The 27,771-nt window shown below is 45.9% G+C and overlaps 2 protein-coding genes across 12 annotated transcripts in view; one reads left to right on the top strand and one right to left on the bottom strand.

Moving 5' to 3' along the window:
- The window catches only part of SYTL4 (synaptotagmin like 4), a 40,315-nt gene extending 26,344 nt beyond the window's left edge, over positions 1-13,971 (top strand). For 3 of the 5 annotated variants that reach the window (XM_058197113.1, XM_058197114.1, XM_058197116.1), the window contains exons 12-17: positions 917-1,019; positions 2,627-2,788; positions 6,343-6,451; positions 8,296-8,395; positions 9,425-9,633; positions 12,227-13,969. In XM_058197113.1, the coding sequence (XP_058053096.1) occupies positions 917-1,019; positions 2,627-2,788; positions 6,343-6,451; positions 8,296-8,395; positions 9,425-9,633; positions 12,227-12,369 (826 nt within the window). In that variant the 3' untranslated portion in view covers positions 12,370-13,969. Of the gene's footprint in view, positions 1-916; positions 1,020-2,626; positions 2,789-6,342; positions 6,452-8,295; positions 8,396-9,424; positions 9,634-12,226 lie in introns of all 5 variants that reach the window. The other 2 variants (XM_058197117.1, XM_058197115.1) reach the window with 2 other exon arrangements.
- A 464-nt stretch (positions 13,972-14,435) lies between these two features.
- SRPX2 (sushi repeat containing protein X-linked 2) overlaps positions 14,436-27,771 on the bottom strand; it is a 31,140-nt gene continuing 17,804 nt past the window's right edge. For 2 of the 7 annotated variants that reach the window (XM_058154555.1, XM_058197222.1), the window contains 7 exons: positions 27,503-27,679; positions 23,885-24,011; positions 23,673-23,794; positions 20,830-21,009; positions 18,897-19,030; positions 18,612-18,733; positions 14,438-17,221 (listed from right to left, as the gene is read on the bottom strand). In XM_058154555.1, the coding sequence (XP_058010538.1) occupies positions 17,041-17,221; positions 18,612-18,733; positions 18,897-19,030; positions 20,830-21,009; positions 23,673-23,794; positions 23,885-24,011; positions 27,503-27,679 (1,043 nt within the window). In that variant the 3' untranslated portion in view covers positions 14,438-17,040. Of the gene's footprint in view, positions 17,222-18,611; positions 18,734-18,896; positions 19,031-20,829; positions 21,010-23,672; positions 23,795-23,884; positions 24,012-27,502; positions 27,680-27,771 lie in introns of all 7 variants that reach the window. The other 5 variants (XM_058197223.1, XM_058154557.1, XM_058154556.1 and 2 more) reach the window with 5 other exon arrangements.

Raw genomic sequence — 27,771 nt, 5'->3', positions numbered from 1 at the left:
GGGTTCGAGAGCCTGAAAATGGGACCTGCGGAGCGCTACGGAGGGTTCGGGAGGCCAAAGACAGGCCCGCATTCGGTCTGTAAGATGCACCAAAATTTTCACCCACTTTTATGGAGATGGGGGGGCACGGGGAAGTAAGTCTTATACTCTGAAAAATACAGTAACTGGATCATTTGCTTCCTTGATTTGCCCTGCTGGGTACACAGTGCTGGGCTGGACTATTTGCCTTGGTGGTACACAGTGCTGGGCTGGACTATTTGCAGCCAAAGGCTGCTTGAGGTGTGTGGGGGTGTTTGTCATCACTTTGTTCTGGGACATGCCAGAAACGTGGGAGCTTTTGTGGAAATTTGGAGCAATAAAGGGGCGGTTTGAACTGCTTAGCTGTTTGTGTTATCTCTGTGCCGTGCCCTGGTTCATCACAGTAGGTGCTTCTTGTACTGTGAGAATCAGCTGTGTTCGTAATCCATGATTTCTATCCATGCTATGTATCTATGATGGATGAATGTAAGTGATTGTGATGTATTCATCGAACCATGGCTTATGTGAACTGAGGCATTGTGTTCCGCAGTGTTGCTGCAAAATGAGCCTTAAAACATGGGTCTGCCAGTTGTTCCTGGGCTCCAAATGAGGATGTGTCACTCTGGGTACGGTTATTGGATTAAAGACACGATTCCACCTCCACTCCGTTCTCTCCCCCTGCTGTCTTAGCTATTTCTTCATTAATTTTACTTAATTAATGTTCCAGTTATTGTTTTACTGTTTTAATCTTTGGCAATATTGTTTTATTCGGATCGTAAGCTACCCAGAGTTGTGTGACGGTGAGATGGGCAGCATATAAGTTTAATGAATAATAAATAAATAAACTCCTGGGAGATGTTAGACTGGCTATGAATCTTTTTCTCCTGGTCTCTTGCAGGTATGTGAAGACATACCTTTTGCCGGACAAATCTCGTCAAGGCAAGCGAAAAACTACCATCAAACGTAACACCGTCAATCCCCTTTACAATGAATTGTTAACGGTTTGTATGTATGTGTGTGTGAGTGTTAGACTCTTTCCTTTCCTCCCGCTTCCTCCTCCTTTCCTTTCCTTTCCTTTCCTTTCCTTTCCTTTCCTTTCCTTTCCTTTCCTTTCCTTTCCTTTCCTTTCCTTTCCTTTCCTTTCCTTTCCCCTCCTCTCCCCTCTCCCCTTCTCTCCTCTCCTCTCCCTTTTACAATTTTGCATCTAGCTAATGAAGAACCAGGTGGACTCCTAAGTCTTGGGATTTAGAAGATGGAAGGATTGTCAGTTTGTGGGGAAATACAGGGTTATGGTTAGTCGTAGCAGAATTGTGTTTAACAAAATGTACTATTATGGGACTGTCAAACATGTGCCTTGTATTGCTCCAGCTGTGTGGACTACATGGAACTGGACCAAGCCTATGGCTTTCTGGTTGTAGAGCAGTGGTTCCCAATCTATTTTTTTTTGGTCATGCCCCGCCTAAGCATCTCGAAAATCCTGATCCCCTCCCCCCCCAGTGACATATAATTCTTACTATTCAAAAAGTGAATGCCTACTCACAGGAGGAAGCCTAAAAGCCATTAACTTGCTTTAAACAAGGTTCCAATTGCCCCCGTTAAAAATCAAACTTATTTGCAGGATTACGCATGTGCCATCCACGGGGGGGAGGAGTGCAGCGTATGCGGCCAGAGAATCGTTGCCTATTGGCTCAGAAATGAGCGGCTGTCATTGGCCAATAGGTGATTGCTGCTATATAAGTAGCAGCTGTGAGAGAAGTTGGTTTGTTCAGTAATATTGCCTTATTTTTACTTGCCGTTAGTTTGTTGTTAATAAAGGATTATTGCTAACCGTCAAGCCTCCATTCCTTTCTTCATTGGCCCCACATTGGGAACCACTGTTGTAAAGGAAGGGAAAGATTTTTCCAGCACTGTATGTGCTGATATAGGGATTGTAGCAGTATTTATGTCCATTGGTGAAAAGCAGGGACCGGAGTCACAATGGGGGCTTGTTTGGTTTTGATTTAACATATTGCATGAATCCATAGTTAACAAACCACCAGTGTGCCTTATGTCTTGCTCAGCGTGATGCACAATCCCAGATGATGACATTTTGCCAAACAAATCCATTCTTAAACAAATTCTGGCTTTATATTTTATTTATTTATTTTATTTTATTTTATTTTATTTTATTTGCATTTATATCCCGCCCTTCTCCGAAGAGTCAGGGCGGCTTATACTGTGTTAAGCAATAGTCTTCATCCATTTGTATATTATATACAAAGTCAACTTATTGCCCCCAACAATCTGGGTCCTCATTTTACCTACCTTATAAAGGATGGAAGGCTGAGTCAACCTTGGGCCTGGGGGGACTTGAACCTGCAGTAATTGCAAGCAGCTACTGTTAATAACAGACTGTCTTAGTCTGTAGAGCCACCAGAGGCCCTTCATATAATCTATGAACTGAGTGCAGAACCCCATGGACTTACAAAGCCCATCCCCTTTAGCTAGTCAATGACTTGGGATGAAGACACGCTGGTTTCCAAGTCAAGTGTTTTGTCCAGCTTTCAAAAAGAGGCTCACGTTTTTGAGATGCTGCTAATGAAATTTTTTTTGTTTCATCTTCTCGCAGTACGAGATCCAGAAGTCTCTTCTGTTGACCAGAACTTTACAGTTCTCTGTTTGGCACCATGACCGCCTTGGACGGAATCACTTCTTGGGAGAGGTGGATATCCCTATGGATGCCTGGAACTTCGACAGCCAGTTGGAAGAATGTCTTCCCCTACATGGAAAGGTCAGTCGAATCGGTCACAGTTAACAATCCTTTGCTGTCAAAATAACGTAGGTCTTGGTTGTGTTCCTGGAAATTATTTATACAATGGATTTTTCAGAGTCGCTAGTTCTCTTTAGATCAGGGGTGAAATGCTCCCGGTTCGGTCCGGTTCGTCCAAACCAGTAGTAAAAAAGGCTATTGGTTCGCCGAACCGGTAGTAAAAAATGTAAAAAAAAAAAAAAAAGTTCCGACGATCAGGTGAGCGACACGAGATCGTCTGAACTTTTTTTTTTTTTTACTTTTTAAATATTTTTTTACTACCGGTAAACTACTTCAGTAGTTTAACAGATGGATCGTTTGAGATGCAGTCATTTTTATATAAAGAGAAGAAAAGTGGAGAAAGCACACATCCCTGGGGGGGGGGGTCTGTGCTAATTGTACAAGTATCTGATGTGATTTTGGGGCACATGTGGGATTTTTGAGAAAGCATGCCAAGTCCTCTTGATGATGACGCATCCAGGGTGGTGGAGTACAACTGCTTTGGTTAAGTGAAGCAGCTCTTTTTACTGTAGTTACTGCCCTTATTTACTGTATTTAGTTTTACTTACTGTTCATCTGAAAGTGCCAACTTCTGTCCAGTCGTTTGAATAATTGGACTTGAAAGACCGGTTTGAATAACGTTTCGACTTGTTTTTCTGAACATTTGGGTATAAGCCTTTTGCAGCCAAACCGGTTTTGTCACTGTGGAGACAGGATGACAACGCTACAACAGTTTTGAACTACGATGCTAAATCCAGACGGCGGATTTTTTGGATGCCTTCAAAATCTTTCTAATTGCGCCAATGTGTTTTAAAGTCAATTATTTTCTTCCTTCCCTTTTCTTCCCTCTTTGCCTGAGCTATATGAAAATGTCCAGGGAGATACAGTTATAACCTAAGCTATATAATATACAAACACACGTGGGGAAAGGGGTTATATTTGTTTGAAAAGTAGCAAATAACAGCAGGGGAATAATACTGTCTTGGACCTCTGGTGCTACCAAGAAGCATTCAATATAATCTTTGTTTATTTCTGTGGGCCTCTGTCCAACAAACAGCCTGGGTTCAGTCATTGCAATCTGTATTGGATTGTGGCTTGATTTGCTGTACTAACTTGGCTACACCTGTCTGTAATGGGTAGTTTATAGCTTAGTAAAATATGGGTTATTGTTTTTTTAATTTGCATTTATATCCCGCCCTTCTCCGAAGACTCAAGGCGGCTTACACAGTGTTAAGCAATAGTCTTCATCCATTTGTATATTATATACAAAGTCAACTTTTATTGCCCCCAACAATCTGGGTCCTCATTTTACCTGCCTTATAAAAGATGGAAGGCTGAGTCAACCTTGGGCCTGGTGGGGCTTGAACCTGCAGTAATTGCAGGCAACTGCTGTTAATAATAGACTGTCTTACCAGTCTGAGCCACAGAGGCCACAGAGGTTTAGTTAACAAGCCATGTCCACATCTATGACGATAGAATAACGGAATTGGAAGCAGTGGTGAAAACTGAACCGGTTTACTACCGGTTCGCTGGCTGTGCGCGCATGCTGTGTGTGCACCATGCACCAAATGCAAGGTGCATGTGCGCGCAGTGCACGCCAAAAGGAGGCAAGGGGTAAGCAGAACAGTGAGCGGGCGGGGGGCTGATCAGCTGTGGTGCGCGATATTTTTTTTTTTAACTTTTAAAAGCATTTTTTTTGCAACCTATTCGGCTGAATAGGTTGCGTAAAAAATGCTATTAAAAGTAAAAGAAAAAGAGGCTCTGATGATCAGGCAGCTGAGCTGTAATCATCAGCCTTTTTTTAACCTTTTAAAAGTATTTTTTTTACAACCTATTCAGCCAATAGGTTTTTAAAAAATGCTTTTAAAAGTAAAAAAAAAAAAGGCTCTAACGATCAGGCAGCTCAGCTGTAATCGTCAGAGCCTCTTTTTTTTTTTACCTTTTAAAAGGATTTTTTTTTAAAAGTGGCAAGTGAGGAAGCGGGCGACTGGGCATTGGGTGGGCATCGGCAGGGGTCCCAGGGATTTTTGCTACCGGTTCTCCGAACCATCCACCGCCATTGTTACGGGATCGGCCGATCCGGTCCGAACCGGGAGCATTTCACCCCTGGTTGGAAGGGACCTTGGAGATCTTCTAGTCCAACCCCCAGCTTAGGCAGGAAACCCTACACTGCTTCAGACAAACGGTTATCCAACATCTTCTTAAAAGCTTCCAGCATTGGAGCATTCACAACTTCTGGAGGCAAGTTGTTCCATTGATTAATTGTTTTAACTGTCAGGAAATTTCTCCTTAGTTCTAAGTTGCTTCTCTCCTTGATTAGTTTCCACCCATTGCTTCTTGTTCTACCCTCAGGTGCTTTGGAGAACAGCCCGACTCCCTCTTCTTTGTGGCAACTCCTGAGATATTGGAACACTGCTATCATGTCTCCCCTAGTCCTTTTTTTTTATTAAACTAGACATACCCAGTTCCAGCAACCGTTCTTCATATGTTTTAGCCTCCAGTCCCCTAATCATCTTTGTTGCTCTTCTCTGCACTCTTTTAATGCACTCTGCACTATATTTTACGATAACGTGAGCATGGAGTTTATGTATCCAACCTCACTGAGACATTAGCCCCATGAGCTATTACTCCCCTATACAGTACGAGACTACTACTTTGAACTCAAGCACCAAATTGGTTGAAGCTCTGTTACTATGATTGTTGCTGAATTCTTCCCCATTTTCAAAGCCACTCTGAGCTTTATGAATCGGGGTTTGTTCTGTCTTAGACATTTTCTATTTGCGTAGGTCATTCTTGCCAACGATGGTGTTGGCCCTGCAGAACCAAAATTCATTGCATATATATTCTGGATAATTCCTTCCTTCAGTTTCTAAATTCAATATTTATATTCTGACTCATTTCTTCCTCGCATTTTTTTTTTAAAACTCAGTATTTATACTCCTTTGCAATTCCTTGTAATGTCCCCTCCACCTCCTCTCCCATTTACCTCTGCTTCTGAATACCGGTACTCCTTGACTTACGTCCGCAACGGAGCCCAATGTTTATGTTGTTAAGTGAGACCTTTGCTAAGTGAGTTTTCTCCCTATTTTGCGACTTTTCTTGCCACGGTTTTTAAGTGAACTGCTCCCGTTGTTAAGTTAGTGGCATGGCTGTTCAGTGAATCTGGCTTTCCCGTTGATTTTGCTTATCAGAAAGTCGCAAAAGGGGCTTGCATGACCCCGGGACACTTCAACCGTCGTAAATATGAATCAGTTGCCAAGCATCCGAATTTGGATTACGTGACCATGAAGATGCTTCAACGGTCATAAAGTGTGAAAAACGGTCATAAGTCACTCTTTTTTCCAGTGACTTTGAACGGTCACTAAATGAAACTGTTGTAAGTCAGGGATTACTTATAATTCTCCCTGCCCCGTTTTCACAGGTAGCTTTCCTTTCAGGAGTAAATCCTGCCAGGGTTACATTGGTTGCAATAACTTCACATTCAGGAATTGCTCTGGCTGCAATTAATCTGTGGCATTGCCCTTTGTCTCTTCTAGAACCTTGGAGAAACTTCTTCCTCTTCTTCTCAGCACAAAGGCGAGATAGTGGTGTCCTTGAAGTTCATCCCACCCGCTAAACATCTCGGTGCAGGAAATGGGAAGAAAGGTGAGGGCTCAGAATGTTTAAACAGCTTTTCACTGGCTATCTGTGGCCTTTCAGGTGCACTTCAAGGTTTTGGTAACTATCTTCAAAGCGCTCCATGGCATAGGGCCGGGTTACTTACGGGACCGTCTGCTGCCACCGATTGCCTCCCACCGACCCGTGCGCTCTTACAGGGAGGGACACCTCAGGGTGCCGTCAGCCAGGCAGTGCCGGCTGGCGACATCCAGGGGAAGGGCCTTTTCTGTGGGGGCTCCCACCCTCTGGAACGAACTTCCCCCAGGATTTCGCCAACTTCCTGACCTTCGAATCTTCCGCCGCGAGCTTAAGACACATCTATTTATCCGCGCGGGACTGGACTAGAATTTTAAATTTTAAATTTGGTTTTAACGGGGTTTTATTATCTTATTGTAGTTTTAATATTCGGCCTTATTTAATAAGTTTTTTAAATTGGTGTTTTATTTTGTATTTATATGTATGTTTTATTAGGCTGTAATAATGTAAAAATTAGGCCCTGAGTCCCTTGGGAGATAGGGTGGTATAAAAATGCGATTAAATAAATAAATAAATAAATAAATGAAACAACGAAAAAATGGAAAAAAAAACCACCATCTAGTGCGTGTGCCCGGAGGCTTTGTTTCTCATTAGCTCCAGATGTTCAAACAACAAAGCTTTTCTTTCTCTCTTGAGTGGGAGAAAGCTTGACCTATTTGGTGGTGGAAGACAGCTTTTTCAGGTTTCAGATTTTATAACGGGGTTAGTTTATTTATTTAATTTATTTATTATTTAAATTTCTATACCGCCCTTCTCCCAAAGGACTCGGGGCGGTTTACAGCCAGAATAAAACAATTAATATAAAAATTAAAACCCAATTTAAAAACGAGAATTCAAAGTTGGCTGGACAATATAAAACCAATAAAAACCCCATTTAAAAATCATTAAAAACCATTAGGCCAGTCCTGCGCGATGGAACAGAAATGTTTTCAGCTCGCGTCGAAAAGTCCGGAGATCAGGGAGTTAGCGGATACCCGGTGGTAGCTCATTCCAGAGGGTTGGTGCCCCCACAGAGAAGGCCCTCCCCCTGGGGGTCGCCAGCCGACATTGTCTGGCCGACGACACCCTGAGGAGACCCTCCCTGTGGGAGCGCACTGGTCGATGGGAGGCTGCCGGTAGCAGCAGGCGGTCCCGTAAATAACCCGGTCCAGTTAAGAGTGTATTGTATTTTTCGGACTATAAGACGCACCTGACTATAAGACACAACTAAATTTAGAAGAGGAAAACAAGAAAGAAAAAGTTTTTGGCCTCCGATCATACCATTTTTGGGCTTTTTTCCCCACCCTTTTCCACCCTTTTTTCTGCCTGTTTTTGAGGCTTTTTTCAACCCATTTTCAAGGCTTTTTTAGCCCATTTTCGAGGCTTTTTTTTAGCCCATTTTCAAGGCTTTTTTCGGCCCCCTTTTTTGGCTTTTTTTTTTTTTGCCTGTTTTTAAAGCTTTTTTCAGCCCAGTTTTTCCAAAAAACTGGGCCAAAAAAGCTTCAAAAACGGGGTGAAAAAAAATCCTGAAAACGGGCTGAAAAAAGGCCTGAAAAAGGCCAAAAAAAAAGGCCCAAAAAAGGCTGGGTTTTTTTTTTTTGCGGAGGCAAAAAAACCCCCCAGCAGGTGGGTGGGTGGGGCTTCGGCAATATTCGGTCTATAAGACGCACAGACATTTTCACCCCCTTTTGAGAGACCAAAAAAGTGCATCTTATAGTCTGAAAAATACGGTAAATGCTCACCTGGGTCAAGGGAACTGTTTTTGGATGGTTTTATTTTGGGGTTGTGACCCTTTTCTCACCAAGGTCTTTTGTTAGGCAAAAAGGAAGAAGGCGGTGAACTTCAGGTTTGGATCAAAGAAGCCAAGAACTTGACTGCAGCCAAATCCAGCGGGATGTCGGACAGCTTTGTCAAGGGGTGAGCAATGGAAAGAGGCTTTTAACCGAGTGCTGAATAGAAAAGGAAGCGAGAGATCGGAGCGGTTGTCCTCAACATTGATTTGTGTGTAATGGGTGCCTGGATATAAGTTACATAACTGTCACCGTCGGCACTGCACATGGTCAAATGTTTGAATGAATGTCCTTGGCTCCAGGCTGTGTAAACTCTGGAATATTGGAACGGAAAACAAAATCTGATTCCTGTTTTAACAAAAAGACACACACTATGCAGACAGTTTCTTTTTTGTTTGCTTTTGCTAGTAAAGGGGCGGATGTACGGGTTATGAAAAATATCCTTTTTCCTAAGCATTGAGAAGTTTCTCTTCTGGGACTTAAGGACTAGCAGTGTGTTGTCGCTGGAGCAGAAGATCTTCTCAAGAAGATCCATTCTGTTCTGCCAACACAGTTCTGGGTCAACTAGTTTTGGCAAGTGTGAGAGTCGGCAACCTGCAGCTCCAGAGCCGCATGCAGCTCTTTCATCCCTCTGCTGTGGCTCCCTGTCGGCTGAACCCACCACTGGCTGGCCACGCCCCCTCCCTCCCCTTCCAGTCACTCCTTGCCTGGAGAGAGAGACAGAGAGACAGAGACAGAGACAGAGAGACAGAGAGAGAGAGAGAGAGACAGAGAGAGAAACAAAGACACAGAGAGAGACAGAGACAGAGAGAAACAGAGAGACAGAGAGAGAGACAGACAAAGAGAGAGAGAGAGAGAGAGAAAGAGAAAGAGAGATAAAGAGAGATAAACACACACAGAGAGATACTTGTTTCCCACAGAAAACACCGGGAGCTACAAAACCTGGGTAGGCATGGCTGGGATGTGTGTCACGTGACTGGGTGGGAGTGAGTGACGTCGAGTTGGCCACACCCACACAGCTTTTGTGGCTCCCGGTGTTTTCTTTTCTGTGGGAAACTGGTCCGAATGGCTCTTTTGAGTGTTTTAAGTTCGCAGGCCCCTGGGCAAGTGTAAGAGTCTCTTTCACAAATGAGCACCGACTCCTTCCTGTCCACAGGTATTTGCTCCCTCTGAAGAACAGGACCGCGAAGAAGAAGACCCCGGTGGTGAAGAAGAGTCTGAACCCTCACTACAATCACACGCTGGTCTACAATAACATCTTTGCAGAGCACTTGTGCCACATCTGTCTGGAACTCACAGTGTGGGACCGAGAGCCTTTGTCCAGCAACGAGTTCTTGGGTGGCGTCCGGCTCGGAGTTGGCAATGGTGAGAAAGGAACAGGATCCGTTGAAGTTCTACTAGTCTTGGAGACGCCTGGAATGGGGCACTTTAAAAAGAAATGGGCTGAATTTGAGAGCTCTGTCAGACCTAGGATGGACTTTTAGGTGTATTGACTTCATTTTTTTTGGGCTGTAGATAGGCTCTCTTCTCCCATTTTTTTCCTCTCCAAACAACAACGTTGTGAGTTGGCCTCTTCTAGTCTAAGAGTGGACTGGAACTCGGGTCTCCTTGGTGCCAGATCAGTACCTTCATCCATATGCTATCTTGGACCTCTTTGATGCTTTGCAGTCGATCAGGGCAGGGGTGAAATGCTCCCGGTTCGGACCAGATCGCCTGATCCGGTAGCGATGGTGGCCGGTGGTTCGGAGAACCGGTAGTAAAAATCCTTGCCCACCCCCGCCCCATGCCCAGCTGAGCCGTACGATCATCAGAGGTTTTTTTTTTTACTTTTAAAAGCATTTTTTCTTTGGACGAAAAAATGCTTTTAAAAGTAAATAAAAAGCCTCTGATGATCGCTCGGCTCAGCTGAGATCGTCAGAGGCTTTGAAAAGCATTTTTTTCTACAACCTCTTTGGCCGAAGAGGTTGTAAAAAAAAGGCTTTTAAAAGGCTCCTCTGACGATCTCAGCTGAATTGCCTGATCGTCAGAGGCTCTTTTTCTTTTAAAAACAGAAAAAAAATACTTTTAAAAGTAAACAAAAGCCTCTGACGATCAGGCAACTCAGCTGGGATCGTCAGAGCCTTTTAAAAGCATTTTTAAAAAACCTCTTCGTCCGAAGAGGTTGTAGAAAAAAGGCTTTTAAAAGTAAAAAAAAAAAAAAAGTTGGCCACGCCCACCCGGTCCCATTACCCCCACCACCACCAAGCCACGCCCACAGAACCGGTAGTAACAAATTTTACGTTTCACCCCCTGGGTGTTAGTCTCTGTATGTATAGATAGTCCTCAATTTACAACCATTCGTTTAGTTTCAAAGTTACAACGGTACTAAAAAAAGTGACACGTGACTATTTTTCACCCGATGGTTGCAGCTTCTCCGAGATCACGTGATTGAAATTCAGGTGTTTGGCAACTGGCATGTATTTACGACGGTTGCAATGGGGTGTGTGTGTCATGATGTAATGACCCAACAAGCAAAGTCCATGGGGAAGCCAGATCCGCTTAGCAACCATGGTACTATACCTGCACTACAAGTACTGATTCCTCTCAATCAGTCAATCAGAATAGACGGTGCGGTGGCCTAGAGGTGGAGCTGTCGCCTCGCAATCGGGAGGCTGTGAGTTTGATCCAAGGTAGAGGCAGATATTTTTCTCTCTCTGCACAGTGAGAATATATCCGCTGGACAAAACTCTGCATTGGCGACCGGAAGAGCATCCGGCCATTAAACGCTCTGCTAGCTCCATTCAGTTTTTTAAAATTAATTAATTTATTTACATTTATATCCCGCCCTTCTCCGAAGACTCAGGGCGGGTTACAGTGTGTAAGGCAATAGTCTCATTCTATTTGTATATTTACAAAGTCAACTTATTGCCCCCCCAACAATCTGGGTCCTCATTTTACCTACCTTATAAAGGATGGAAGGCTGAGTCAACCTCGGGCCGGGCTTGAACCTGCAGTAATTGCAGGCTACTGTGTTCTAATAACAGGCTTCTTACCAGCCTGAGCTATTACGGCCCCTACTCCACCCCACAGGGGATGATGGGATTGTTAAAAGAAAGAAGATGAATCAGAATAGAGCTGGAAGGGACCATTGCAGGTCTTCTTGTCCAACCACCTGCTCGGGCAGGAGAGCCTATGCCATTCGGGTCAAATGGCTGTCCAGTCTCTTCTCCATCCAGTGTGGAGCACCCACAACCTCTGAAGGCAACTTCTGTTCCACTGCTTTAATTGTCCTCACTGTTAGGAAGTTTCTCCTTAATTCCAAATGGCTTCTCTCCTGGATTAGTTTCCATCCCTTGTTTCCGGTCTTGCCTTCTGGTGCTTTGGAAAATAAGCTGACCCCACCCCCTTCTTTGTGGCAGCCCCTCAAATACTGGAATACAGCTACCGTGACAACCCTTGTCCTTTTTTGTTTCTCGTTTATTTGAAAAAAATAAGAGCCCTTCGTATTTTGAAAAAGACGTACTTTTTTTAAATAATAGCCCTCCCTAGTCCTAGGTAGGGACGCAATAGCTCAGTGGCTAAGACGCTGAGCTTGTTGATCAAAAGGTCGGCAGTTCAGCGGTTCGAATCCCTAGTGCCGCGTAATGGAAGAAGCTCCCGTTCCTTGTCCCAGCATCTGCCAACCTAGCAGTTCGAAAGCACATAAAAAAATGCAAGTAGAAAAATAGGGACCACCTTTGGTGGGAAGGGAACAGTGTTCCGTTCACCTTTGGCGTTTAGTCATGCCGGCCACATGACCAGGGAGACGTCTTCGGACAGCCCTGGCTCTTCGGCTTTGAAACGGAGATGAGCACCGCCCCCTAGAGTTGGGAACGACTAGCACATATGTGCGAGGGGAACCTTTACCTTTACTAGTCCTTCTCCTTTATCTGTTCAGGATCCTTTGTCTCCTCTTTACCCTTCCTTTCGCTTTCTGCAGGAATGAGTAACGGCCAAGCAGTCGACTGGATGGATTCCACGGGCGAGGAGATAAACCTGTGGCAGAAAATGCGCCAGTACCCAGGATCTTGGGCTGAAGGGACCCTTCCTCTTCGGGCCACCATGATCAAGACGAAGCCGTAATTTTGTCCCCGCTTGGACAATCAAAATCTGCGGGGAATAAAAGAGCCGGGTAATCTGGAGACCTGGCCCAAAACTGTCCAGCTTCTTTAGCACAGGCGTAAATTTTGCAACGGCTGTTCAGACAGGCTCCTTCTAAAGAAGGGAATATTTTCTCGGCAGCCGTTTTATTTTGGAGATTCTTACTTTTTCCAATATTGTTGGTGCTCGAGCTCCTCTTGGCATCTCAAAGTGCCTTTTAAATTTTTTTTCCCCCTCCTGTTCTTTTCTTCTGATTCCTGCTCCCTTTTCTGTGCTGTCTTTGGTCTTTTTTTTTTTTATTTTTTAAAGCCCTTTGGGTGTAAACTGTATTCTTATATCCGGTTTTAAATGTCACTGCTGCCTGCTCTCTTCGTCAGCAGGAAAGGGTCATTGAAATAAAGTTCAAATCTATCCTGCAGAAGCTGCAGGAATTCAGCCGGCCTTGAAACCTCGGATACCGTAGGGACCTGAAAGTTGCACTTCAAAATCTACTATAAGTTGGAAAGCAGAGCAGAAAGGAGCTAATCACATTCATTCCACGTATTTTTCCACTTACGAGGAAAGCTTACGGTGCTCGAAGTGGAGGAAAGAAGGAGGTAGAAGGATGACTAGAATTACATGAATATGGAGAAGAAGACATGGCAAGAGGTCTGTTTTTCTTGCACGTTGCCCAAATCTGGGATTATCGGTGGAAGGGGAATGGTGGAGGAGGATACCAGACAAGAAAAGAATGCATTAAACAGATGGTTTTAAAAGGAGACAGGGGTAAAAAAAGAATAGAGAAAAAATATATCCCAATGGTAATTAATCCTGGTTTTAGGAAGCAGCCCCAGGGAAGGTTGTGCTCTTCTCTTTGAAATTATTGGATCTTCAGTATCAGCCTTCAACTATCTGCTACTGCTGTTGTTTTTGAATTCTGTTGCTAAGCCATACCCAACTCTTTCCAACCCCATAGCCCACGACATCTCTCCTTCTCCCGCTCTCTTTCTCTCTCTCTCTCTCTCTCTGGTGAAATGCTATCAGTTTGCTCTGCTTTGGGTGAACCGGTAGTGATAAAAAGTACCAGTTTAGCTGAACCCGTAGTAAAAAAAAAAAAAAGCTAACAGTTTGTGCAAACTGGTAGTTTAAAAAAAGATACTGGTTCATCCAAACTGGTATTTCCCACAATCCGCTGTGCCGCGTGATTTATATTCGCTAGAAAGAAGGAAATCCTGCTTTCTAGCGAAGCTAAATCGCGTGGCATAGCGGTTCCACCCACTCGCTGTTCTACTTACCTAGTGGTCTTTTTCCGCGCAGAGCACGTGTTTGGTGCGCACTGCACATGCACAGGCAGCAAACTGGTAGTGATCCGCGGAGGATTTCACCACTGTTCTCTCTCTCTCACACACGCACACACATACACGTCCTCCTGTCTTCCAGAGTTTGCCCAAATTCATGCCCATTGCATCAGTTGCCATATCTAACCATCTCCTCTGTCGTCCCCTTCTCCTTTTACCTTCCATCTTTCCCAAGATCAGAGTCCCTTCCAAGGAGTCCTCTCTTCTCATTTGATGGTCAAAGGATTTGGGCTTCAGCTTCAGGATCTGTCCTTCCAAAGCAGGGGTCTCCAACCTTGGCAACTTTAAGACTTGTGGACTTCAACTCCCAGCAAAGCTGGCTGAGGAATTCTGGGAGTTGAAGTCCACAAGTCTTAAAGCTGCCAAGGTTGGAGACCCCTGTTCCAGTTCAGGGTTAATTTCCCTTAAGGAAGCTTGTAGGAATACACACACACACACATACATACACACACACATACACACCCTTCTTAATATATTTTTTTTCTTTGAAGTGGCCTTCTGACCTAGACTGTTTTTAATCAAGGATTAAAGGATGCCAGGGGGGGCATCCTCTGGTTGCCACATGTTAGCGCTTCCAACATCTTCAAACCCAGCCGGCGTGGCAGATGTTGAAGACTTCAGGAGGCAGAGTCACCTAAAAGAGCAGAAGGGCCCCAGTTGTTCCTTTTGTGCTTAAATTCAATTAAATAGCAATAGCACTTGGACTTACATACGCTTCACAGTGCTTTACAGCCCTCTCTAAGCAGTTTATAGAGTCGGCATATTGGTCCCAAACAATCTGGGTCCTCATTTTACCAACCTCGGAAGGACGGAAGGCTGAGTCAACCTTGAGTTGGTCAGGATCGAACTCCAGGCTGTTGGCAAAGTTTGGCTGCCATATTGCACGTGAGCCACTGCACCACTGGGGCTCCCAGCCCGCTTAAAAGCTAGCATTCTTACAAATGAATGGGCTTTTATTTGATTTTTAACCTGCTTCCGTCTTGCGATGCACAGCAGTTGCACCGTCGTAATAAAGACAACCCAATTAAAACAGCCTACAAGCAGAGGTGGGTTTCAGCAGGTTCTGACCAGTTCTGGAGAACCGGTAGTGGAAATTTTGAGCAGTTTGGAGAACCGGTAGTAAAAATTCTGACTGGCCCCAACCGCCATCTATTCTCTGCCTCCTGAGTCCCAGTTGATCAGGAGGAAATGGGGATTTTGCAGTAACCTTCCCCTGGAGTGGGGAGGGAATGGAGAGTTTACAGTATCCTTCCCCTGCCATGCCCACCAAGCCACGCCCACCAAGCCATGCCACACCGACAGAACCGGTAGTAAAAATTCTGACTGGCCCCACCCCCATCTATTCTCTGCCTCCCAAGTCCCAGCTGATCGGCAGGAAATGGGGATTTTGCAGTAACTTTCCCCTGGATTGGGGAGGGAATGGAGATTTTACAGTATCCTTTCCCTGGAGTGGGGTGGGAATGGAGATTTTACAGTGTCCTTCCCCTGCCACGTCCTCCAAGCCACACCCACCAAGCCACACCCACAGAACCGGTAATAAAAAAATTTGAAATCCCCTGCATACAAGCCAAATCCCCCAAGCGATGAGAAATAAATAAGAAGAGGCACAGGTGAAGTTATTGAAATGTGCTTTTACGAAAGCTCTCGTTTTTCATAACTTCCTAAAAATTACCAGGGGAGGGGGAGGAGGTCTGTCTGATCTCTGGGGAGTCCATGCTATGCTGTTGGTGCCGCTAGGAAGAAGCATGCTGGAAAGGTACAAGGAGCCTCCCTTTTGCATTGGGTTTCTTCTGTCTGTAGCCTTGATGTTCTCATAGCAAAATAGGCACCTGTATATAGTTGGCACGCGGTGGCTCAGTGGCTAAGGCACTGAGCTTGTCGATCGGAAGGTCGGCAGTTCAGCGGTTTGAATCCCTAGTGCCGTGTAATGGGGTGAGCTCCCGTTACTTGTCCCAGCTTCTGCCAACCTAGCAGTTTCGAAAGCACGTAAAAAATGCAAGTAGAAAAAATAGGGACCACCTTTGGTGGTAAGGTAACAGCGTTCCGTGCGCCTTTGGCGTTGAGTCATGCCGGCTCTTCGGCTTTGAAACAGAGATGAGCACTGCCCCCTAGAGTCAGGAACGACTAGCACATATGTGGGAGGGGAACCTTTACCTTTTCTATAGATTTGCTTCTCTGCTTTCCACTTCTTCTCTTTGAAGGTCTCTTTCTCTGACCTCATATCCAAGTTGCAAAACCTTTTTTAAAAATAATGTGCTTGACTATTTTAAGAATAGCAATAGCCCTTAGACTTATGTACCGCTTCACAGTGCTTTACATCCCTCTTTAAATGGTTTACATTGTCAGCATATTGCCCCCAAACACTCTGGGTCCTCATTTTACCCACTTCGGAAGGATGGAAGGCTGAGTTAATCTTGAGCCACATTAGGATCAAATGCCAGACCAAGGGCAGTTTGCCTGCAATACTGCATTTTAACTACTGCACCACCAGGGCTCTTAATAGCAAGAGCACTTATATACCGCTTCACAGTGCTTTACAGCCCTTTCTAAGCGGTTTACAGAGTCAGCAAATTGCCCCCAACAATTTGGGTCCTCATTTTACCCACCTTGGAAGGACGGAAAGAAGCTGGAAGCCCTGGGATTTTAGTCTTGGTTCATCTCTGATTGGAGAACCCAAAACTCAGGAATGTTGGCTTTTATTTGACCAGGATGGTAGGTGAAAACATGGTAGTCTGGGAGTTTGTAATTAAGCTTAACGTAATTTTTGGTGAGCCCTATCTTTTGAGCATGTCCCCAAAGAAGAGCCGAGCTAAGAAGAGAACAGAAAGGACAATTCAGAAGATCTTGTTCTTCACCAGTCATCTCAACGATATCTTTGCTAGAGCTGGTCTTGCGCTGAAGTGCTCTAGATGTGAAACCACAAGTCTGGAAATCCTTAGTCATGCTGGGTTGAGATTGATGGGAACTGGAGACCAAACCCATCAACTTCCGCCCATCAATTTCCTGCTTTATAAGGGGAAGAGATTTCTGATCCAGGCAAAAAGAGTCTTAAGTGCTCTTTATGGGGGAAAAAATGTACATTTGTGGAAGCATCTCCTTTGGAATAGTGCCTCCAAGATTGATAGATATTAACCAGGCCATGAGAACGCTCGGCTTTCCTGCTTACAGGATCGGCAAAACAAACTTCTTCTGCCGCCACCTTGACTGAAATCCAACTGTTGCTTTTCGGGTTTCACCCCTACTAACCACCTCGGCTAATGTGAAACGAGACCCTTGGGTTGACGCCGGTGGCCGACGGCAACCAGGCAGTTCCTCCTCACTCGCACATGTCCCTGTTTTGTGCTTGCTGTAACTGTTCCTGGGGGCTCAGCAGGTACATATCCACGAAGGCGAACAGCTCATCGGGCGTCACCGGCTGGATGTAGCGGTCACGGTCTACGCCGTCTTTGTCAATCAACACTACGTTGAAGCGAGAATGACTGAGGTGCAGCAGCTGCCTGCAGAAATAAGGTTTCAAAAAAAAAATTGATTAGGCATCGGCTCTTTTGCTTCTCTTTTAGAGAAGATATCCATAACACTTAGACTTATATACCGCTTTACAGCCTTCTCTGAGTGGTTTACAGCGTCAGCCTATTTTTTTTTTTATTATTTCTTGGCAACTTTTAAGATGTGCGGACAGCACAGAATAGGTGGACGTCATAGACATTGCTGGCTGGGGCATTCCGGGACTTGAAATCCACATCTCTTACAAGTTGCCACGATGAGAAATACTGCTCTAAAGCAGGTTTCTCCAACCTTGGCAGCTTTAAGCCTGGAGGACTTCAACTCCCAGCTTTGCTGGCTGGGGAATTCTGGGAGTTGAAGTCTTCCCAGGCTTAACGTTGACAAGGTTGGAGACCCCTGGTCTAAAGCAATGAGCAGGACAAGAGCAAAAGTAGGACGGTGCCCGTTTGGAGAGCCAGGTGCGGTTCTGGTCTTCTCACTTCAACTTTTCTCACGATATCCGGGAATTCCGAAAGTCGATTACACCATATGCATTGGAGTCCTTCATGGTCTCTGAGCTTGGTGGTTTTCCTGCAGACATTTCATTAATCAACTAGGGAACATCTGAAGAACATGTGAAGATGTTACCTAGCTGGGCAATGAAACATCTGCAAGAAAACCACCAAGCTCGGAGACCACCAAGAACTTACAGTTTAACCTTGTAGCTACAGCTACTCGCTCCTGTTCATACTATAAAAGTTCTTTGATTATGGTCGCCGTTCCTGATAACTGTTGTGTCTCGTCCGATCTCACCGCAGCCGGGATCTTCTTATCTGCTTCCGAACACGGAGGAATGTCCTAGTATGCCTCCCGGCCCCAGCCCTGGCTCCATGCCCAGACAGGCTGAGGAGGAAGAAGTACCTCCAGCCCCCAGCTCTGGCTCCATGCCCAGGCAAACGGAGCAATTAGACCCCTCTCCCTCCTCCACAGCATGTGAGCCTGAAGGAGGTCAATTGCCAACAGCTGCAGACTGGAGTGACCCTCGCGTCAGAAGACTTGATAGACAGAGGCAACAGAAGGAAGGGAGGGGCAGGCCTGGATAAGTGCTGAGTCATGGAGCCACACCCCATGGCCTATATAAAGGATCTGCTTTCTGGCATTCTCTGAGTCAGGCAAAGTCTAAACATATCTTGCTGAAGTCACTTTCTGGTCTCCTGCCTGCCCTGAAGACTTTGCTAGGACTTTGGCAGCGCTGCCGAGGCACGCCTGATTCGGATTTCCCTGACCCGGCCATCAGCGGAGGAGTGGGACACGACAATAACTTGAAGGATGGCGCATGAGATTTCTAATTGGTTCCTGTGGGTACACAGGACGTAGTTTATCGTAGTTCGGGTTTCCACTCACCTCAGTTCTTCCACTATCTTTTGGGAGAGTTGGAGCTCGCGGATACGCCCCACATCACGAGGCGGTAAACCCACCAGTTCAATCACAGACATGTGACGCATGTCCAACCCACAAGTTGCTTGCTGCAATGGAGAAACAAACAATACAGTTACAAAGGATCTTATAGCTGTGGAGGACAGCAGGGACCGGGGTGGGTTGTTGGGGTGGTGGAGATCATAGAATAATAGGGCTGGAAGGGACCTTGGAAGTCTTGTAGTCCAACTCCCCACCCCCAGTCAATCTTACTTGCAACATGGCATTCTGCATCTTATAGTAGCGGTCTGAGGAGTCGGGAGCCGAGACGACCAGCAACCGGCGCTTTTCATAAAACTGATCCAAAAGGCCTGTGACAGAGTTGACCTCCACGTTGATTTGCATGGCTTTGGGGAAAAGAGGACAAAGCAAAGATTGATTCTTTGGTTCGTGGAGATTCCCAGTCATCCATGTCATGTTTGTCCTAAAGGTGCTTTTTTTTTTAAGAGGCAACTGGACTTTCCTGGTTTTTTTCTTTTGAACACATTTTGCTTCCCATCTAAGAAGCTTCTTCTGGAGCTGAAGAAGCTTCTTGGATGAGAAGCAAAACGTCTTCAAAGAAAAAGAGCTGAAGAAGCTTCTTGGATGAGAAGTGAAATGTCTCCAAAGAAAAACCATGAAGTCCAGTTGGTTCTTGAAAGAAAGCACCTTTGGAATTCCTTGGTTCCTTTCATTTTCCCTTCCACTGTTCCATTTCAGTTATCTGAATGGCTCTAATCCGGGCATCCAAGCATGTTTTACAACGTAACTCTGCTGTGTAGAAAGGACAGCTGTCGTGTCCCACACCTCCTCTGACGGCCGGGTCTGGGAAGTCTGTATCAAGTGTGGCCACGAAGCCTCTGCAGCTTTGCCAAATTCCTGTCAGAGTTCTCAGGGCAGGCAGGAATCCAAGGTGTGACTTCAGCAACCAGATGAGACTTTGCTTGACTCAAGGAATGCCAAAAAGCAGATCCTTTATATAGGCCATGGGGTGTGGCTCCATGACTCAGCACTTATCCAAGCCTGCCCCTCCCTTCCTTTTGCTGACGTCGCCTCTCCATTCTCCGGAAGCGGGGATCCGTCCACTGTGTCTTTCCGTCCTCCTGCTCTGCTGCCGGCACTTCTAGCACATAGCTGGCTTCGTGCTCACACGCTGTAGGAGGGAGGTTTGTTTGCTCATTCTGTCTGGGCATGGTGCCAGGGCTGGGGGATGGAGGCATGCCAGGCCATTCTTCTTCATTATCAGACTCTGGCTCAGATAGCAGGAGATGGGAGGGGCCCGGCTGAGGAGAGGAGGGCGGGCGGGCAAGGCACAACAACAACTTTTGTAGGAAAGCAAACCAAAAGCTCACAGTTCTTTGCTAGTGTTGTTTAGTGTTGACTTGTCCAAGAAATCAGTGGCAAAATCTGAACCGGTTTACTACCGATTCGCTGGCTGTGCATGCGCACCATGCGTGTGCATGTGCAATGCGCACCACGCACCAAATGCAAGGTTCACGCGTGTGCAGTGCATGCCAAGAGGAGGCATGGGGTAAGTAGAACAGCTTACTGGGGGGGAGGAGATCAGCTGTGGCGTGCAATCATTTTTTTTTAACTTTTAAAAGCATTTTTTTTACAATCTATTCGGTTGAATAGGTTGTAAAAAATGCTTTTAAAAGTTAAAAAAAAGGCTCTGACGATCAGGCAGCTCAGCTGTGATCATCGGAGCCTCTTTTCTTTACCTTTTAAAAACATTTTTTAAAAGAAGCGGCAAGCGCGGAAGCGGGCGACTGGGCATTGAGTGGGCATGGGCGGTGGGTGGGTGGGGGGAAGGCAGGGATTTTTGCTACCACTTCTCCGAACCACCCGCCGCCATTGCTACTGGATCGGACGATCCGGTCCGAACTGGGAGCATTTCACCCCTGCAGCAAACCATTTTTAAATTTTTCAAAAAAAAAAAAAAAGCACGAATTGGCAAGATGGGTGAAATTCGACCCTTTTGGCGCCACCGATTTCAGCTCGGCTTGATTGCTTTTCTGATTATCAGGACTTCTGCATCAGACTAAAAGAGGAAAGTGGCATTTGAGCTGGATATGGGGGGAGGTGGTCTTAAAAATGAATCACCAAGAGCCCTTTGTGTCCTTCGGCATGGTCCCCCTCCCCCGTCTCAAATCCCAGATTCACTTACGGGTACACCTGGGCTGAGAACCAGTCCATTGGCGGCTGGACTGGCAGACCCGTGAACGGGCACCCTCTAGCTCGTAGCCTCCGTCGCACTGGTATTCGCAGACGGCACCATAATTGTTCCCTGCCGAAGTGCAGCTGAGATAACCATGTTCGGGCGCCTTCAAGATAGGACAGCGACTCACTGGAGAAAGGAAAGTCAGAAGAAACTCTTGGAGCAGTGGTGAAATGTAAAATTTGTTACTAGCGGTTCTGTGGGTGTGGCTTGGTGGGAGGGGTAATGTGACTGGGTGGGCGTGGCCAACTTTTTTTTTCTTTTAAAAGCATTTTTGACCGAAGAGGTTGTAGAAAAAATGCTTTTAAAAGGCTCCTCTGACGATCCCAGCTGAGTTGCCTGATCGTCAGAGGCTTTTCTTTTCTTTTAAAAGCACTTTTTTTGCCTTTAAAAGAAAAGCCTCTGAAGATCAGGCAACTCAGCTGGGATCGTCAGAGCCTTTTAAAAACATTTTTAAACAACCTCTTTGGCCGAAGAGGTTGTAGAAAAAATGCTTTTAAAAGCCTCTGACGACCCCAGCTGAGTTGCCTGATCGTCAGAGGCTTTTCTTTTCTTTTAAAAGCACTTTTTTTGCCTTTAAAAGGAAAAAAAAGCCTCTGATGATCAGGCAACTCAGCTGGGATCGTCAGAGGAGCCTTTTAAAAGCATTTTTTTAACAACCTCTTCAGCCGAAGAGGTTGTAGAAAAAATGCATTTAAAAGCCTCTGACGATCCCAGCTGAGCCACACGATCCTCAGAGGCTTTTTTTTTTACTTTTAAAAGCATTTTTTTGGCCGAAGAAAAAATGCTTTTAAAAGTAAAAAAAACCACCTCTGATGATCGCGCAGCTCAGCTGGGCATGGGGTAGGGGAGAGATTTTTGCTACCAGTTCTCTGAACTACCCACCGCCATCGCTACCGGATCGGGAAATCCGGTCTGAACTGGGAGCATTTCACCCCTGCCTTGGAGAAGATAGAAATGCCTTTCCAGATAGTTAAAAGCAACTCCCTCTAGTCATCTCCTGTTTCTTGAAATATGTAACTTTTGGAAACTGTGAGCGAAGCAAGTGACAAATGTTAGCTTGGGTTCCCCTATTGGCCAAAACCCAAACCAACAATTTTATTAATGTATTCATTCTGTAGACAGACACCCGTTCTTTTCTGGAGAAGCTCAAAATGGTAGAACGTTCTTTTCCATTCCTACATCCCCGCCTCCCAATAATGACAATCCTGTGAGATACTGGCTAAGTTCTTGATGAGCTTAAGGTCACCACTAAACTTCCACGGTTGAGGTAGACCTTTTAGCTGGATCTCCTAGTCCAGTAGTAGGGACACGGTGGCTCGGTGGCTAGGATGCTGAGCTTGTCAATTCAGCGGTTTGAATCCCTAGTGCTGCATAACAGGGTGAGCTCCCGTTCCTTGTCCCAGCTTCTGCCAACCTAGCAATTCGAAAGCACGTAAAAAATGCAAGCAGAAAAATAGGGACCACCTCTGATGGGAAACGAACAGCGTTCCGTGCGTTTTTGGTGTTGAATCATGCCGGCCACATGACCAGGGAGACGTCTTCGGACAGCGCTGGCTCTTCGGCTTTGAAACGGAGATGAGCACCACCCACTAGAGTTGGGAACAACTAACTCATATGTGCCAGGGGAACCTTTACCTTTATCTTTATGAATCATGGCTATAGCTAATTAAGGAGCAAATGCCTGACCACAATATGTGGAGACTATGAACCATGAAAAGGGATGCTCAGTGACTTAAGATGCTAAGCTTGTCGACTGAAAGGTCGGCAGTTCAGCAGTTCGAATCCCTAGTGCAGCGTAACAGAGTGAGCTCCCGTTCCTTGTCCCAGCTTCTGACAACCTAGCAGTTCAAAAGCATGTAAAAAATGCAAGTAGAAAAATAGGGACCACCTTTGGTGCGAAGATAACAGTGTTCCATGCGCCTTTGGCGTTTAGTCATGCTGGCCACATGACCACAGAGACGTCTTTGGACAGTGCTGGCTTTTTGGCTTTGAAACAGAGATGAGCACTGCCCCCTAGAGTTGGGAACAACTAGGACATACGTGCGAGGGAAACCGTTACCTTTTACCTAGTCCAGTAACTTCACTATTCCATGCTAGTAGGCCATTCTACCATGCTATGGCTTAACACAGTGTCGGAATCCAACTATGGGACCTCACAAAAACACAATTTTGACCACAAGGATGTTAAGTAATGAGAGCAACCTGAAGGAAAAAGGGGAAGCCCTATCAAATCTCACAGGATACTTCTTTTAGGGTGGTTTGGGCAACCATTGCTGTCTTGTTCCTGTTGTGTGTGCACCCCCCCGAGCTGGGCCTCCTGCCAGAAAGTGATTTGGAAACTGAGGGGGAACGGCCATCAGGATTTACCTCGGGAGCACCGGCTTCCCTGGCTCAGCTCCAGGAGCTAGAGGCAGGCCAGGTGGAAGAGATAACAAGGCCTCTGTCCCCTGACTCTCCCCCCCCCCATGCCTCCAGACCCAGCTGATGGCAATCAGGCCTGGCTGGACCCTAGGTTTCGTAGGCAGGAGAGGCGGGAACAACAGAAATGGGTGGGATAGGCCTAGGAAGTGCTGAGTCATGGAGCCACACCCCACAGGATATAAGAGCAGCAAGAGCTGCTGTGCCTCTTCATAGCAGGCAAATCAATTGCTTAACTTAGAGCTGAAGTACTGTTTGTTCCTGGGTGACTCATCAGCATCAAGGGAGATAACAGAGACACTTGGCAGACGCTCGCTAGTTTGCTGCCAGAGCTGATAGAGGGGGCGAGGGGGGACAGAACAGTTCCTTACCTCGAACCCTCAGCAAAAATTTGCAGGTGGCCCGATTGTGCGCCCTGTCATAGACAGCATAGCGTATAAGATGTTCTCCTTCTGAAAACTCGGATCCTGGTTCTGGGCCCCGGCGTTTCAGTCTGGACTCCCAACGACAAGAGAGACATTTTAGCATAGGAGATCACCAGAGTGGACTTCCTTGAACCCGTCAACGTCCCCGTTGAGCTCACTTTTTGATGATGCCGTCGGCAGAATCCTTTGCGCGGGGCGGATCCCAGTAGACAGTGGCGGTTAGTTTGCCAGGCTCTGCGATTCGCTCTCGAGAATCCGGACACCGGATTTGAGGAGGTTCTATGTCTGTTTGGGAAGATGGGAGACGGATTTCACGGAAAGGAGCGGCAAAAGGATTGCTAATTATTTCCCTGCTGTTTCAACACAAAGACACCTCGTTTAATGACTGCCTGTTTGGCAGTTAAATGGCAAGCTGAGGTCACCTCTCAATGACCCGCAGTGACTGAATGGGACGTGGCATCAATCCAGTGGTAAAATCTAAATTTTCTTTCCTACCGGTTCTGTGGCCGTGGCATGGTGGGCGTGGCTTGGTGGGGAGCGGGTCATGTGACTGGGTGGGCGTGGCTGTGTGATTGGGGGATCAAAAGAAAGAAACTAACAATGTCCTGCTGGAGCAGGGTTGGACTAGATGACCTCCAGGTGCCTTCCAGCCCTGGATTATCCTCTGAAGCGGTGTCTAGTGCCAGGTTTGTAGTCCTTCCTTCCTATCCTTTTTCTTCTTTCTTTCTTTCTTTCTTTCTTTCTTTCTTTCTTTCTTTCTTTCTTTCTTTCTTTCTTTCTTTCTTTCTCTCTCTCTCTCTCTCTCTCTCTCTCCTTCCTCTCTTTCTTTTTCTTTCTTTCTTTCTTTCTTTCTTTCTTTCTTTCTTTCTCTCTCTCTCTCTCTCTCTCTCTCTCTCTCTCTCTCTCTCTCTCTCTCTCATAAACCCGCCACCCCCCATTTTTTGCTTACATCCCCCATTTTTTGCCTAGCAGGCTTCAGCTTTTTTACCTTTTAAAAAAATGCTTTTGAAAGTAAAAAAGCCTCTGTCCATCAGGCACCTCAGCTGGGATCATCAGAGCCTTGTTTTAACCCTTTAACAACCCTCTTCAGTTGTTAAAAAATGCTTTTTAAAAGTAAAAAAAAAGGCTCTGATGATTGCGTGGTTCAGCTGGGCATGGGGGGGAAGGGATTTTTGCTACCAGTTCTCCAAACCACCCACTGCCATTACTACCGGATCGGCCGAACCGGGCCGAACCAGGAGCATTTCACCCCTGCATCATTTTTTATTTATTTATTATTTATTTATTTATTAGATTTTTATACCGCCCTTCTCCCGAAGGACTCAGGGCGGTTCACAGCCATAATAAAAATAGAACAATATACAATTAAAACAACAATTAAAAAACTTATTATATATGGGCTGAGATATAAAACAATATCCTATTAAAATTAAACTCTCTAAAAATATAAAATTATAAAATTTAAAAATCACCCTGAGAAGCCCCTCTCTGTGTAAGCGTACGGGACGGTGGGAGGTATTCAGTAGCAGAAGGCGGTCCCGTAATGGCAGTTAAGATTCTTCACAATTAATCTATCACATCTATCAATCTATCCTGGGATGTTTTGCTCAGCGACCACACCATTGGTCCCAGTTGTGGTTATTAAATGAGGATTACCTGTACGCTGAACACAGGAATGGTGCCTTGATGATTTTGCAGCTCTCCCCAATGACAAACACTTAAGATACGTTGTTTTTTAAAAAAAGGAAAACAAGAACAAATATTGCTAGGAAGGACAATGTGAATGTTGTGCCTGTTGGTTCAGTGAGCAGATCCGCCAGTTGCCTCATACAGTGTTTTCTGTTGTGAGATTGGTGGATTTAAGGATGACCATGGTCAACTCAAAGCTTTTTTACTGGATTTGGAGAGATGGCATGGTAGATATTCAGCATCCCTCCAAATAGTCATGCTCCGTCAGTCATCGTTTTTGTCGTGTCCCACTCCTCCGCTGATGGCCGGGTCAGGGAAATCCAAATCAGGCGTGCCTCTGCAGCTCTGCCAAAGTCCTAGCAAAGTTCTCAAGGCAGGCAGGAGACCAGAAAGTGACTTCAGCAAGATATGTTTAGACTTTGCTTGACTCACAGAATGCCAGAAAGCAGGTCCTTTATATAGGCAATGGGATGTGGCTCTATGACTCAGCACTTATCCAGGCCTGCCCCTCCCTTCCTTCTGTTGCCTCCGTCTATCAAGTCTTCTGACGCGAGGGTCAGAAGATAAGAAGGCCCCGGCTGTGGTGAGATCGGACAAGACACAACAATTTTGGGTTTTTTTATACTAGATCAGGGGTCTCCAACCTTGGTCCCTTTAAGACTTGTGGACTTCAATTCCCAGAGTTCCTCAGCCAGCTTTGCTGGCTGAGGGACTCTGGGAGTTAAAGTCTACAAGTCTTAAAGGGACCAAGGTTGGAGACTCCTGTACTAGATAGCTTAGGTGTCTATGGAGATTTTCAATCATCCAGGTCATGGTTGTCCCAAAGGTGCTTTTCCAAAAAACATATAAAAGGTGTACAAGATGATCAACCTGAACCCAAGATAGGGTCAAATATGTCATCCGTCTCTAGTCCCTTGGTGGCCACAGGAAATCTAAGTCCATCCCACCATGAATTCCATTGACTCTTATCTACCGTCAGTTTGTTTTGACCGTTAGTAGTTCAGATTCTCATAGAGAGCATAAGCTTGCAATACATCTTTATATTCGTTTGAACCGCCTGGACTTCTGATTTTCCCGTGCTTGACAACTGGACTTTTGTGGCTTTTTCCTTGAAAATATTTCGCTTCTCATCCAAGGAGCTCTCTGGATGAGAAGCGATGAGAAGCGAAATGTTTTCAAGAAAAAACAACAACAAGAAGAAAATCCAGCTGGCTTTTGGAAAAGTATCTCGGAGACATGGGTGGCTTTGGACAAATATAAAGAGGCTCGGCTCCAGTTTGGAGCAACAGTTTCAAATTCAGTGGTGGACTGCTGCTGGTTCGGGTCGGTTCATGTGAACTGGTAGTTCTGACCAGCGGTTGGCCCCACCCATCCTCTCTGGTGCTATCACGTCCTATATAATCACCGATTTTTTGATGCCGTGCGCACTCACATTTTTGGTTCCAGGCAAACCGGTTGTTCCAACTGGCAGCAGCCCATCACATCTATAAGCCATGTGTTGTGTCTGGGTCCCCCCAGCTGGGCCCCCTGCCAGAAAGTGACTTGGAAAGTGAGGGGGAACGGCTATCAGGACTTACCTCGGGAGCACCGGCTTCCCTGGCTCAGCTCCAGGAGCCAGAGGCAGGCCAGGTGGAAGAGATAACAAGGCCTCTGTCCCCTGACTCTTTCCTCCCCCAGGCCATGTCTCCAGACCCAGCTGATGGCAATCAGGCCTGGCTGGACCCTAGGTTTCAGAGGCAGGAGAGGCGGGAACAAGAGAAGCAGGGGTGGGGCAGGCCTAGGAAGTGCTGAGTCATGGAGCCACACCCCAAAGGATATAAAAGCAGCAAGGGCTGCTATACTTCTTCGTAGCAAGCAAATTAACTGCTTAAACTAGAGCTGAAGTACTGTTTGTTCCTGGTAGACTCATCAAGAGAGATAACAGAGGCACTTGGCAGATGCTCGCTAGTTTGCTGCCAGAGCTGATAGTGCCGGCTAATTAAGTCATCGCTCAGACTGAGGCGAGGGGGGACAGAACACCATGGGTGGGAGTTCTCCTTTTGGACTCAGACTGGAAGGTGGACAGCCGTGGAAGGGTGAGAATTTACCTACACAAATTGGCACGCTACCGCTCCAGCGCCCTTCTTCCATGCACACACGGCTGCGGTCACCTTCTAGATGATACCCGAGTTGGCAGCTGTAGTGACAGTGAGAATCAACCTTCACCCCATTGGAGCACTGGTACGACCCATGCTGAAGTGCTGGCAATGTGTGACATCGAATCTCTGCACAAACAGAGAGAGAGAGAGAGAGAGAGAGAGAGAGAATCTAAACATTACTTACTGATTTATCTTCCGCTTTATAAGGAATTTGTATT

Source organism: Ahaetulla prasina, chromosome 11 (assembly GCF_028640845.1).
Source record: "Ahaetulla prasina isolate Xishuangbanna chromosome 11, ASM2864084v1, whole genome shotgun sequence".
Classification (NCBI taxonomy): Eukaryota; Metazoa; Chordata; class Lepidosauria; order Squamata; family Colubridae; genus Ahaetulla; species Ahaetulla prasina.
This window is presented reverse-complemented; position numbering and strand designations above follow the sequence as displayed.